We start from the raw sequence: 14727 nt of genomic DNA on the forward strand, positions 1-14727 counted from the left end.
GCTGACCCAAAGGGGGTACAGGGGGAGGGGATGGGCATAGGGAGTGCCATGTCCACCCAACATACCTAACTAAAAGCCCACTCCAGCATGGCTCAAACCCTTTGTTATGCCCTCTGAGATGACCACCCTGACTCCTCCCCACAAAATTAATGGCTTCCGGCCGGGCGTGGTGGCTCACGCTTGTAATCCCAGCACTTTGGGAGGCCGAGGCGGGCGGATCACGAGGTCAGGAGATCGAGACCACGGTGAAACCCCGTCTCTACTAAAAATACAAAAAAATTAGCCGGGCATGGTGGCGGGTGCCTGTAGTCCCAGCTACTCGGAGAGGCTGAGGCAGGAGAATGGCGTGAACCCGGGAGGCGGAGCTTGCAGTGAGCCGAGATTGCGCCACTGCACTCCAGCCTGGGCGACAGAGCGAGACTCCGTCTCAAAAAAAAAAAAAAAAAAAATTAATGTCTTCCACTGGGTTTTTAACAGCTGTACCTCTCTACAAGACTCCTTGTACCTCTCTAGCTTGCTTCACTTTGCCTTACAGTGTATTTTTTTACCCCATTGAATTATACATGTTTAAGAGAATAACAATGTTGTAATGGCAATGTTGTAGTGCCTGGCAGGATGCTATATATAAATAGTAGTATCTGAATAAATGTTTGAATGAATGAATGAGAACCAGGTGAGAAAGTGTGTGTGTGTGTGTGTGTGTGTTTAGAGGGTGTTTACTCTTGAGAGAAAGAAAGAAAAAGATGAGAGAAAAGGTGGGATGGGAAGAAAAGAACCCAGGACAAGAGTAAATAAATAATTATAGCCAGGCGTGGTGGCTCACACCTGTAATCCCAGCACTTTGGGAGACCAAGGTGGGCGGATCACCTGAGGTTGGGAGTTCAAGACCAACTTTACCAACGTGGAGAAACCTCATCTCTACTAAAAATACAAAATTAGCCAGGCATGGTGGCGCATGCCTGTAATCCTAGCTACTTGGGAGGCTGAGGCAGGAGAATTGCTTGAACCCAGGAGGCGGAGGTTGCAGTGAGCTGAGATTGCGCCATTGCACTCCATCCTGGGCAATAAGAGTGAAACTCCGTTTCAAAATAAATAAATAAATAAATAAATAATAATAATAATAATAATAATAAATATGGTGTTTACCATGTACTGGGTATATCAATGAAATGTTTTCATGTGTAGGACCTAATTTAATATTCACAACAATTGCACAAGGTTGGTATAACTGTTGTCCTTATTTTACAGATGATGAACTCAAGTCTCAGAAAAGAAGGTAGCTTGCCCAAGTCACACGGCCTGTAAGTAGCAATACCAGGACCAAATACAGGTCTATTGGCTTCAAAGGCCCAAGCTCTTCACTGTTAAATCACACTTCTATTCAGCCTCCTCTTGTTGTGTCTTCCCAGAGCCCCTGTGCTTGCTTGCCCTTTCTTTCTCTCTCTCTCTTTCTTTCTTTCTTTTTCTTTTCTTTCTTTCTTTTTTGAGATGGGGTCTTGCTCTGTTGCCCAGGCTGGAGTACAGTAGCGTGATCACGGCTCACTGCAGCCTCAACCTTCTGGCCTCAAGCAATCCTCCCACCTCAACCCCCTGAGTAGCTGAGATAACAGATGCTCACCACCACATCAGGCTAATTTTTTTTTTTTTTGGAGAGATGGGGGTCTCATTATGTTGCCCAGCCTGTTCTTGAACTCCTGGACTCAAGCAATCCTCCCGCCTTGGCCTCCCAAAGTGCTGGGATTACAGGCATAAGCCACTGCACCTGGCCTGATTTTGTATCTTTAGTGATAGCTCTTGCTCTTAGAACAATGCCTGACATATAATAGGCACTCAATAAATCACTCAATAAATATATACCTACGGTCTGGCCAATAAATTGGCTACTGACTCTTAAAATGACAACCCCCAGGTTTCCCTAAAGTCTTCTTCCACTCTTCCTATCAAGTCTGCCTGCCTTCCTTCTGTCCTTCAGTCCCCCCAGTGGGCACCATTCCCCTCTTCAGCCTTAACCTAAAGTTGGACTAGTGGACATTAAATGGCACAGCCAAGTTTTAGTCCCAGACGATCCCTGGACTCAGCAAATGCTGATCAAGTGACTGTCTCTCTCTGGCTTAGGATGGAAAGACGCCAGGAAAGATCGAAGCATCTACCCTGATGGGTTACACCAGGCTTCTAGAAGGGATTTTGTGGCAGGAGGGAGGGGGGCAGGGGATTGAATGTCTCTGTGACTTGTGCAGGGCAGCATGATGGATGAGCAGTGGAAAGCCCTTCTATGAAACATGCCAGACCTGTTGCAACCGTATCTCTCCCGACGGCCCAGAATTCTGTTTCCCTGAAGACATACTAAATCGTGCTCTGGATTTATATGTGGGTGGTGACCTGCCTCTGTGCTCCCAAAGGAGGTCTGTCTACAGATGCCCAGCAGAGGAAGAAACAGATGACAACAGGGGGAGGTTTGAACCCTCTTCCCAAGAGCCTTGGAACTTCATGGAAAGTGACAGCCCTTTAAGAGTTTCCCGACTTCTGCAGATCCTTCTCTCTTTCCCAAACAGCCTGCCAGTTTTCAGTACACAGTAAGGATTTATTCTCTCTCTCCCTCCCTCCCTCTCTCTCTCTCTCTCTCTCTCTCTCTCTGTCTCTCTCTCTCTCTCTGTCTCTCTCCTGCCTAGCTATCTCTATCTCTAAGTTTGTCTTTCTGTCTCTCTCTTAAGAAGTGGCCAAAGGAGCCTGGAACCTCTGATGCTCAGCCTTCAGGTCCTCCTTGGCAGAACCTGGGTAGAAAGAAAATGGGTAGGCAGGGAATTAGGAGTAACAGCTCCTCATCTTGAATCCAGCCTTTCCTGGAGCTGTATACACCTGGGAGCCCCCCAGCACATTACCAAATACTGTAGAAGGAAGTCCATGAACCACACATTGACCACAGCGATACGTCCACCCGGTGATGGAGTAGTAAAATACACTCTTGAACGTGCCTCGGGCTGGCCAGTTCACCGGCCCTCATGGCCTGGTCCCTGCTTGTCTGGCTCTCCGTGGCTGTGATCTGCTTCTGCCAGCCTACGCATTTTTGTATCTTTTTCTCATTGCGTGGCCCCTTGTCTTTAAAAGGCTAAACTGCTCTGTACTAAATTTGGTCACGCAGCGCTCCAAGATTCCCTGGAATGTCCTCAAGTTTCAAACAGCTCTGACAGCGAGGTAGGCCCGCCCCCAGCTTGGGGATTGGCTTCTCCTCTCCGGGCCCGGCAGTTGTCGGGTCTTATTGGCCGCTGATTAGACCAGCCGGGGTCCACTAGCCCTGGGCTGCAGGGAGGCTGCTGCGTCCAGTGAACACTTCAGCACCTGTAGCACAGAAGGGCCAAGGAGCTGCAGTCCTCGACCAGCAGGAGGTTTGCTCCTCAGCCCACTCGCTGCATCCAGATCAGCTCACCCCTCTCCCTTCCCTGCCCACCAGGACTCTGATAGCCCCTGGCAGCCACAGCCCATTTTGCCAAGATGTCTAGGGTAGCCAAATACCGCCGGCAGGTGAGTGAAGACCCCGACATCGACAGCCTGCTGGAGACCCTGTCTCCCGAGGAGATGGAGGAGCTGGAGAAGGAGCTGGACGTGGTGGACCCAGACGGGAGTGTTCCCGTGGGGCTGCGGCAGAGAAACCAGACGGAGAAACAGTCCACGGGTGTGTACAACCGGGAGGCCATGCTCAACTTCTGTGAAAAGGAGACCAAGAAACTTATGCAGAGGGAGATGTCCATGGATGTGAGTGAGCACAGCCCTGGAGGGGAGGAGGGAGACAGGGGAGGGCTGGAGACCCTGGCTTCATGATTAGGATGCTTCCTTCCTTAGAAGAAACATTCTTGTTGGCAAAGGATTTTAATGTTTCAGAACTGATGATTATCCACTGAACTAGCGGTGCGAATCTCTTACTCCTAATTTCTGTTTTATAAGCAGAAGTTGGATATGTTGGAGGAACACAACATCCCACAAAATCAAATAGAGCTTCTAGTAGAATGGGAGCTGGAAGGTGTCCTTGAAAAGTCCATTGTCAAGTTGACTCCATCCTAGTCCCACAATACCTTTGTTTTTCCCCACACTCATTCCATCCTGTTGTAAGGAGGGGTAAAAAGATAGAGTGATACTTTATGTCTCCTGCCAGCCACCCAAAAAGACAAAGCTAAGCCTTTTTTTGTGGGAGAAAAACTCATTTTCAAGTCCCCAACCCTATGGGCATCTCACGGCACATGGATCATTTCAAGAGGCTTGGGGGTACATGGGTTTCCCAAAGCAAAGGGAGACAGGGACCAGGAGTCTGTGGGCTGGGAAATGTGGCTTAAAGACCTGATAGCTTCAAATTTATTCCTAGGGAAAATGTTTTTTGTTGTGGTTAGTTGGTTTTTGGTTGTTTTGTTTTTGCACTCTCCAGAGGAGCCTCTGGAGGGAGCATGCCCTCTTTTTGGTAATTAACCCTTTTACCAGCTAGGGAGGCCGCTTTGCTGGGGGATGAAGATATTCATAGAGGAGGGAAAAGGGTGACGGTTTTGGAAGCATCTGCCCACACCTACGATGGGCTTAAGCACAACTTGCTTTCTGTTTTCCTGAGTTGGCATGGAGGAATTTTTCTTTTTTGTCACTATTGCATTTGTATGTGAGTTTTCTTTGGACAAACTAGCCTCCAATGGAGTATGACTTTGTGGGATACCTTTGTCCATGGGAAAGAGTGTTGCATAGGAAAATTGTTCAAGTCTTCGTTCTAGTTCTCTTATTCAGCCACATCTCTTGTACATTATCCATTACTTGTGAATTCTTGCAAGAAAAAGATCAGTCTTAATTCTTGCTTTTTGATTTACTTCTATGGAAACTGAGGCACAGAGTTTCAAATGACACACACATTTTCACAGAGGAACTGAGAATGGGAACATTATCATCTAAAATGCCTGTGGAATAACTGGCTGGGTATGAAATTGTGTTGACTGCTAGTCACAGAGCATATTGGTGGACACAGCCCTGACTCCTTTAGTGTAGCAATGGGAAAGAAGGGAGGAGGAGGGAAGGCGGTGAGGCAAAGAGGAGCTGGAACTCTGTCTCTGTCCCTACCGCCCCTCCTTCACCACCTATGTTTAAGCCTTTGCCAAGAAGAGGGAGAAGGAGGGAGGAGGGAGGGAAGCCAGGAAGCGCAGGAATTTATTGTCCTGTATGCACAGTGGTTGCCCCGGATGCAGCTATGATAATGATGAATAAAACCAAAACATTTACAGAAAAAGGGGTAGCACTTACTGTGAGGGCCCGGTACCCCAACACAGCTATCAGGAATCATACAGAAAGAAATGAAATGCAGCCAAAGGCTTTGGCACCCTTGGAAATCGTTGACTCTGCTCTTCCCCTCTCCCAGTCGCAGGCTCTGGGCCCATGACTACCTTGTGTCCAGTAGCTTCTGGTGCTCAGAAAGGTGCTCCCGAGGCTGAAGTCAAACAAAGCAGTCTAATCACAAGCAAGAGTGTGAAGGATTCTCCTGTTCCTGGAAATGTCACTATCATAGACTTTTTATTCAGCCAGTTAATACCATGACAAGTGTCTCCTCCCCTGCCTCACCTCTCTCACCCCTGCCAGGCCCATACTTGGTTCTGCGGACGGAACCCGAGTCAAGGAATAGAAGTGGTGTGTGTGTTTGTGTGTACAGCCTTGACGTAAGGAGATGCCTTTAGGTCCGGTTTTCCCTTGTGGATGTAGGCTGTTCTGATCCCCTCACTCTTCATCACCCTGTCCAAGGACGTACGTTGGCATAATGGCTGGCTGGAGTTCAGGGTGCATGCTGAGCCTGGGCAGAAGTCATCTCTGTAAATCCGGGTGAGAATGAACCCTAGAAGGTGGCTTATTTGGCACCATTAACAAAATAGTGAGTGTGTGGCCAAGAACTTGGATTTAAGTATTTGAAAAACCTGGTTTGAGTAACGGTGTCTCTGTGTAAGTCGCAAGTTACCTAATCTAAGTCTCAGTTTCATCACCTACAAAATGTGGATAGTAGTACCCATCTCACAGGGTTGTGAACACTAAAAGGGGTGCTGCGGTAGAGCACTTAGCACAGAGCTTGGCGTGTCATAAACACTCAGTCAAGGCCAGCTATGAAATGATTACTTCATTTGAGTCAAGGAACCTAGAAACTGATGAAGTGGGCCAAAAGCAAATCTCTACTCCTGCCCAGCCCCTCTCTTCCCTCAGTCTCCTGAGGGCTGTGCAAGCCTCATCTGTCAGTTTAATGAGTGGCCCGAGTAAACAAGCAACCCCTGGGTGCTCAGAGTGGGGATCACCAACACCACAGACACAGCACAGTGCTGGGGGCAGGTGGACTCCAGGCTGCTGGCCTGGCTGCAGCCCTCACTGACGGTGGCCTTCACTCCATATGAGGAACTGAAGGGTGGTCAAAACAGAGAGTAAAGCAAGATGAGCATTTACTAAGAAACTTCTACATGCCGAGCATGTTCACCTTTTCTTTAAGCCTCACGATTCTTGGGAGATGGGTATTTTTATTCCTATTATCTTAGAAAGGTTGAATAACCTTCCCAAAGTCACACAGCTAATTAGTTGAGATCAGTGCTTCTTCCTGTCTGCCATACTAGGGTGCAAAAAAGACAGTAATGTCAGTCCCTGCCCTGAAGAATTTGTAATCTAATCAGATTCTATGCAAAACACACATGTATAGAACCATCAGAGAGTGTTATAGAGCAGAGACCACAAATTCTTATATTGGCTGATATAATAGTTTTCTGTCAAATGTTCATCTCCCCCCGCCCCCGTGAGTAGGAACATAACTATTAAAACTTAGTGTGGATTAGAGAAAGTAAATCCTGACTAGATACTGGATGCTGTTAAGGAATTTGTTAATTTCTTTTAGGTGTGATAATGGTGTTGCAGATATACTTTTTAAAGGATTCTTTTCTTTTAGACATAAATACATAAATATTTATGGGAAAAATTTATTGGCTTTGGGAATTAGCCTTAAAATAATCTGGGTGGGGGTATAGATGAAACAAGATTGGCCACCAGTTGACAATTGTTGAAGCTGGGTGATGGGTCTACGTGGGTGTTCATTATATTATTTTTTCTACTTTTGTATGTATGTTTGAAAATTTTCATAATAAAATTAAAAAAGAAAAGAAAGAAACCAACATTGGGAGGTCGGCCTTAAGACAGTCTTAAGGTCTGTCTTTTCCCTAGAAGGAGAGCCCCAAGATGCATACTTTGGCTATTGTGCGAAGTGAGTCTAGGTTGCCAGAGGGCCTTTGGCCTGCTTCTCCCTCTAGGGGCTCCCTAGATCCTCCTGATTGTTTACCATCTTTTTCATGAATATTCCACCCATGCCTCTTCCAGGTCAACTCCTATTTGTCCCGCCTGTCTCAGGCACCACTTCCTCCAGGTAGTCTTCCAGGACCCCCAGGCAAGGGCAGGCACCTCATCTGAGCGCTCCAATAACAGTCTGTACCAAAGCCCTTCGGACATCACTTTTGTATAATCATCTGTTTTCTTGGGCTGTCTTGCTCCCCAGCTTGTGGGACTTGGAGGGCAAAATGCAAATGCAGGGCCCAGCACACAGCAGGCCTTCAGCCTCTGTTTGTTGAGTGAATGTTAGCAGGGGGTTGGGGAGGGTAGAGGTGGGACTTGGAAGAATTGACCCCAGCTTCTCTCCCTCCCTTTAAAGGGCCAGACCTGTCAGCCAGTGTAGCTCCGCCCTGATCATCCAGGAACTCTCCTTCAGCCCAGGTAGAAGACAAAGCCCCTGGGCAAGCGTGTAGCCAACGATTCGGTGAAACTTTTGTCCTTGTCTCAGGTTTCAGGAACTGGATCCCAACTGGTCAACTTGTGTGTCCTCTTTCCTTCCCAAGTGGGAAAGAAAATCTCCAGCCTGCCTCCCCCTCCCTTCTCCCTGGTGTTACCAAGGGCTGGGGATTAGCGCCTGTATCCAGCCAGGGGCAGGGGCAGCTGAGCTGGTGGGGGTGGAGGAAAGCTCTCCCTAAAGGTAAACTCGAGAAGCAAACCCGAAGCACCCCACTAATAGCGGCTGCTGGGCCTGAGCCCTCCTGACCCTCCCCTCCCACTGCCTGCACAGCCTCAGCAGCCCCCTCCCCCATCGGTTCTAGTTCACAGCTCAGTGTCCATGGTATCTCTACAGAGCCGGGAAGGCCCGAGGCCGACGGCCTAACCCTCAGAATGCCCTTTGCAGAGGGCTGGGACCTACCAGGAGTGCACTGAGCAGCACAGCTCAACGCTTAAGGAGATTAACCCCAACTGGTACACACCCAAAATAGCCCTGGAGGCTAGGGTGGAGAGGGCAGAAGAGGTGATGGGGGCCTGTTGACCCAGGGAGGCAAAAGCAGGCGCCGGTGAGGGTTAGACTGTTAAAATCTCTCCCTGAAATTTGAAACTGCATCCATCCAGAGTTTGAAAAAGCAACTGCTTGTTTCTTAAACTAGATGGTACAATCCACAGGTGTTTGTTTTAAATATTATTCTTATACATTTTTTTCTGTATGTATATAATATTTAAAGAATTTTGAGGGCAAGTGTGATGGCTAATACCTGTAATCTCAGCACTTTGGGAGGCTGAGACAGGAGGATCACTTGAGCTCAGGAGCTCGAGACCAGCCTGGGCAACATAGTGAGACCCCATCTCTAAAAAATTAAAAATTAAATTAAAAAAAGAATTTTACCAGCCTGGCTAACATGGGGAAATCCCATCTCTACTAATAATACAAAAAAAAAAAAAAACTGGCCGGGGGCGGTGGCTCACACCTGTAATCCCAGCACTTTGGGAGGCTGAGGTGGGTGGATCACCAGAGGCTGGGAGTTCAAGACCAGCCTGACCAACATGGAGAAACCCCTTCTCTATTAAAATACAAAATTAGCCAGGTGTAGCGGCACGTCTGTAATCCCAGCTACTAGGGAGGCTGAGGCAGGAGAATTGCTTGAACCTGGGAGGTGGAGGTTACAGTGCGCCAAGATCGTGCCATTGCACTCCAGCCTGGGCAACAAGAGCAAAACTCCGTCTCAAAAAAAAAAAAAAAAAAAAAGCCAGGCGTGGTGGTGCATGCCTGTAGTCCAGCTACTTAGGAGGCTGAGGCAGTAGAATCACTTGAACCCGGGAGGCGGAGGTTGCAGTGAGCTGAGATCGAGCCACTGTTCTCCAGCCTGGCTGACAGAGCAAGACTCTGTCTCAAAAAAAAAAAAAAAAAAAGAATTTTGAGCAAGTGAGGCATTAGTGCCTGCTCCCACCCTCAGTGCTGCCCTCTGGGTGCCTGCCTTCTCCTTACTGGGACAGTAGGTATAAGAGCTTGGCTGGGCCAGGTGTGGTGGCTCACACCTGTAATCCCAGTGCTTTGGGAGGCCGAGGCGGGCAGATCACAAGACCAAGAGATCGAGACCAGCCTGACCAACATGGTAAAACCCCATCTCTACTAAAAATACAAAAATTAACTGGGTATGGTGGCGCATGCCTGTAGTCCCAGCTGCTCGGGAGGCTGAGGCAGGAGAATCCCTTGAACCCAGGAGGTGGAGGTTGCAGTGAGCCGAGAAAGTGCCACTGTACTCCAGCCGGGCAACAGAGCAAGACTCCATCTCAAAAAAAAAAAAAAAAAAGAGCTTGGCTGGATGGAAAATGCAAGAGGGAGGCAAGACAGACGGACAGGACCAAGGAGCACTTGTAAAATAAGATGGCTCACCAGTGAGAGCAGGATATAGATGGTTAAGAAGTGGGGTCTGAGTCCCACTAACCAAGGGGAGATTGCTCCCAGCATCAGAGAAGGCTGGAGGCTTCAGGGATTCTGGGAGCTTCATGGTCCCCAGGCTGGGACAAGAAGGTGAGGACAAAGCCCCGGTCTTATCTGTCTATCCTCCTTCAGTCTCTTTCTCTCCCCCAGGAGACTTTAGAGTATCTTTGTCAGACCGTGTCAGCATATCTACAGCTGGGCCCAGAGTGTGCAGAGCCTAAATGAAGTACACCAAGAGATAGGCAGTCTATACACATGTGTATAAACACACACACACACACACACAGAGCAGGAACAGAGGAACAACACACAGCACCATGCATGGGGGACAGGAGAGGCGACGCTGATATTTACATGCCTGCCAAGTTGGATAAACAGGAATATCCTGAGTCATGGAATGCAGGCCTTTCCACATCAGGCCCTTCCTTATTTATTGGACCACTTTTGTATAACCAGCAAAAGAGTGTGGTCTCCATTCGGTTCATCAGTTCTCCCAATGGCTTGTTAGTGTCTGGGCAGTGTGGTGAGACAGAAAGGCCACGGGTGTCTGGAATCAGATAGGTCCGGGTTTGAATTCTGTTCCTGCCCCTTACTGATCCAGTGACTTGGAATAAGTTACCCAAGGAAGAAAGAACATTAACTTGATTGAGTGCCTTCTGGAGCCAAAGGCTTTATCTACACTATCTCATTAACATAGCTTCTTGAGGCCCAATTACTTTACCTGTCAAGTGGGGATGATAAAATCACCCTTGAAGGGTTATAGTGAAGATTAAATAGGATGAGGCATTGAAAGTGTTTGGCACATCATGAGAGACCTTCTTTCCTCACTCTAAATTCTTCAGTTTGTACTGTATATCTGCCAAATCAACATTATTTTATCTCTCACGAAATTTAAAAAAAAAAAACAAACCATCAGTGAGCGTGAAGGAATGAGGAAGAGAGAGGGGAAGGGGAGGAAGGAAAGCAGGGAGGCAGGGCTTATGTAATTACTTGCTGCCTGGCCCCAGCCGCCTGATTTCTTTGAGCCTCTGCCTAATTTATTTTGTGTCACAGGCTCAGGGGCCCAAACTGAGTTGCTGGGTTGGAAAAAGACAGAGTGAAAGGAGATTAGGAGAACCTTTTGAGGTGGATTCTTCTTGTCTGCAGGCTTCCACCCCAGCACAAGCTCAGAAAAGCCAAGGCTGCTTTGGGAGAACTTGGCTTCAGCTGTCCCTGGGGCCTACTGCAGAAAGAACAAGCCGGGTTGTCGGGATGCTGTTTACAAACAGCTAGGAATAGAAGCACCTCCTGTTCCCACACCCCTCCACCACCCTTTCATGGACAGCCCACAGGCTCCTTCTGATTGTTACTTCAATAGGCCTTCCTTTGAGATCAAGCCGGCAGGGCTGGCAGGACCCCTGTCTCCCAGACTGGCAGGTGAAAGGTGCTACACATCCTCAGGCAGAAATTCCCAGCAAAGCTCTGAGTGCAGACTATATGAGTCTAGTGGTTAGAATAGTCTCCTCAGGGGCCAGCTAGACCTGGGTGCAGATCCAGCTCTGCTGGTTGCTGGCTGTATGACCCAAACAAGTGACTTCACCTCTTGGAGCCTGAGTTTCCTCACCTATAAAATGGAAATTACGGCCAGGCGCGGTGTCTCACGCCTGTAATCCCAGCACTTTGGGAGGCCGAGGCAGGCAGATCACCTGAGGTGGGGAGTTTGAGACCAGCCTGACCACCACAGAGAAACCCCATCTCTACTAAAAATACAAAATTAGCCGGGCGTGGTGGCACATGCCTGTAATCCCAGCTACTTGGGAGGCTGAGGCAGGAGAATCGCTTGAACCCAGGAAGCAGAGGTTGTGGTGAGCCGAGATGGCGCCATTGCACTCCAGCCACGGCAACAAGAGCGAAACTCCATCTCAAAAAAAAAAAAAAAAAAGGAAATTACAATGCTTAGTCATAGGATAGTTATGAGGTTTCAGCAAAATAATCCACATAAAGCACTAAGCACAGTGCTGGGTTGGAAGCCTAGTAGTAAAGGCCCATGAACATTAGTTTCCTCCCTTCCCTTCACTCCTATCCGCTCCTCCCATTCCCATTCTCTTCATTCTTTTTATACACAGAATTCATGAATCATGCTTTATGTTTACAAGAAGGGAGGAGGACTCCATTAAATCATTAATTCGCCAGCTCTTTAATGAGTTCCTATTATGTATTTTCTAAATGCCAGGATAGAGTAGTGAACAAGAGAGACAAGGTTCTTGCCCTCATAGAGGTTACAGTCTATGTTTGTTTGTTTGTTTTTGAGACAGGGTCTCACTCTGTTCCCCAGGATGGAGTGTGGTAGCATGATCTTGGCTCACTGCAACTTCCATTTCATGGGCTCAAGCGATCCTCCCGCCTCAGCCTCCAGAGTAGCTGGGACTACAGTTGTGCACCACCATGCCCAGCTAATTTTTTTGTATTTTTAGTAGAGATGGGGTTTCACCATGTTGCCCAGGATGGTGTCGAACTCCTGGGCTCAAATGATCTGCCCACCTCGATCTCCCAAAGTGCTGAAATTACAGGCATGAGCCACTGTGTTTTTTGTTTTTTTTTTTTGTTTGAGACAGGATCTTACTCTGTTGCCCAGGCTGGAGTAGAGTGGTGTAATCTCAGCTCACTGCAGCTTCAAACTCCTGAGCTCAAGGGATCCTCCTGCCTCAGCCTCCCAAGTAGTTAGGACTACAGGTGTGTCCCACCACGCCCAGATAATTTTTAAATTATTTGTAGATACTGGGGTCTCCCTATGTTGCCAAGGCTGGTCTTCAACTCCTGGGCTCAAGTGATTCTCCTGCCTTGGCCTCCCAAGTGCTGGGATACAGGCATGAGCCACCGCACCTGGCCAAGGTTACATTCTAATGGGTGAGACAGACAGTATATATATTTCCATATGCAGATCATATGTAGCATGTGTACACATAACATGTAACATATGACATATATCTTCTAAAAAAGAGTAACGCCATTTAAGGGAAGAGTATATGACATATCAGTGGGAGACCACTTCCGACAAAGTAGTCAGGGTCTTCACCACCAAAAGAGGTGACATTTGAGCAGATTCTTTTTTTTGAGACGGAGTCTCACTCTGTTGCCCAATCTGGAATGCAGTGGCACAATCTTGGCTCACTGCAACCTCTGCCTCCCAGATTCAAGTGATTCTCCTGCCTCAGCCTCCTGAGTAGCTGGGATTACAGGTGCCCGCCACCACACCCAGCTAATTTTTTTGTATTTTTCACTAGAGAGGGGGTTTCACCATGTTGGCCAGACTGGTCTCGAACTCCTGACTTTGAGTGATCCACCTGCCTCGGTCTCCCAAAGTGTTGGGATTACAGGTGTGAGCCACCACAACTGGCCCATTTGAGCAGATTCTAAATGGACCGAAGGAGCTAGCCTTGGGAAGATGTGGGGAAAAGCTTTCCAAGCAAAGGGAACATCAAAGACACAGGCCCTGGGGTGGGGGCAGGGTTAGCATGTCAGAGGAAAAGCCAGGCCCCAAAACTAGAGCAGGAGGAGTGGGGAAGGAGGCTGGAGGAGACAAGGACTTGGAAGTAAGCAGGGTTCCCATCATGTGGGGACTTTTAGGGCAGCAGAGTTTGACTTTTCATTCTAAATGCCAAGAGAAGTCATTGGAGTGTTTTGAGTAGGGGAGAGATGTGATCTAATTTATGCCTTTAAAAGGCTCATTCTTCCAGCTTTCAGATAAACAGACTGTAGGAGGGCAAGAGTGCAGAAATGAGACCAATTAGAAGGGTGTTTCTGTCGCTCAGGTGAGAGCTCAAAGATGGTTTGATGAGAAATGGAAACTGGCTGATGCATTGGGGGAAAGAGAAGAGTCGGGGTGATCAGTACTACCTAAGCTATTGGGTGAATTTGATGTCCTTTTTTTTGAGACAAGGTCTGGAGTGCAATGGTGTGATCTCGGCTCACTGCAACCTCCGCCTCCTGGGTTCAAGTGATTCTTCTGCCTCAGCCTCCTGAGTAGCTGGGATTACAGGCACCCGCCACCATGCCCGGCTAATTTTTTGTATTTTCAGTAGAGACAGGGGTTTCACCATGTTGGCCAGGATGGTCTCGAACTCCTGACCTCAGGCGATCTGCCCACCTCGGCCTCCCAAAGTCCTGGGATTGGCCAGGTGTGGTGGCTCATGCCTGTAATCCCAGCACTTTGGGAGGCTGAGGTGGGCAGATGGCCTGAGGTCAGGAGTTCAAGACCAGCCTGGCCAACACGGCGAAACCCTGTCTCTACTAAAAATACAAAAATCAGCTGGGCGTGGTGGCGGGCACCTGTAATCCCAGGTACTCGGGAGGCCAAGGCAGGATAATCGCTTGAACCCAGGAGGCGGAGGTTGCAGTGAGCCAAGATCATGCCACTGCACTCCAGCCTGGGTGACAGAGCGAGACTGTCAAAAATAAATAAATAAATAAATAAAACTAAAGTGCTGGGATTACAGGTGTACAGGTGTGAACTACCACAACCGGTCAAATTTGATGTCCTTTACTGCCATGGGAAACAGCAGAGAAGGAGTGATTTGGGGAGGTGAAGAATTCTGATTTGAACAAGTTAAGTTTGTTGTGCTTAGTAGACCCTCAAGGGGAAATGTTGGGTTGACAGGGGTTGTATAAGTCTGGGGCTCAGTGGGAAGAGGGGATGGGAGATTAAATTTGGGATTCATCAGTCTGTGGATGATACTGAAAGCCATGAGCCTAGAAGAGATCACTTAGGGAATAAATGTGAATGGAGGAGAGCAGAGGGCTGAGGCCCCAGCCCTTCATTATAGCCACATTTAGGTGTTGGCAGAGGAGAAGGAGCCAATGAAGGGACTGAGAGGTAGAGGAAATTCAGAGTGATTTCACCAAATCAGGTGAGAAAGGACTTCCAGATGGAGAGAGTACTGCACCACATCCATTCTTGCTGAGAGGTTTAATAAGGTGAGACAGAGAATCACAGTAACTGG

At 48.1% G+C, this 14727-nt stretch overlaps 1 protein-coding gene across 1 annotated transcript in view; it reads left to right on the top strand.

Annotated features, from left to right (window-relative positions):
• The first annotated feature begins 3206 nt into the window (after window positions 1–3206).
• LMOD1 (leiomodin 1) overlaps window positions 3207–14727 on the top strand; it is a 51446-nt gene continuing 39925 nt past the window's right edge. The window contains exon 1 of the mRNA XM_030818664.1: window positions 3207–3750. Within this exon, the coding sequence (XP_030674524.1) occupies window positions 3490–3750 (261 nt within the window). The 5' untranslated portion in view covers window positions 3207–3489. The remainder of the gene's footprint in view (window positions 3751–14727) is intronic.

The sequence above is a fragment of the Nomascus leucogenys genome, chromosome 9 (genome assembly GCF_006542625.1).
Source record: "Nomascus leucogenys isolate Asia chromosome 9, Asia_NLE_v1, whole genome shotgun sequence".
NCBI lineage: Eukaryota > Metazoa > Chordata > Mammalia > Primates > Hylobatidae > Nomascus > Nomascus leucogenys.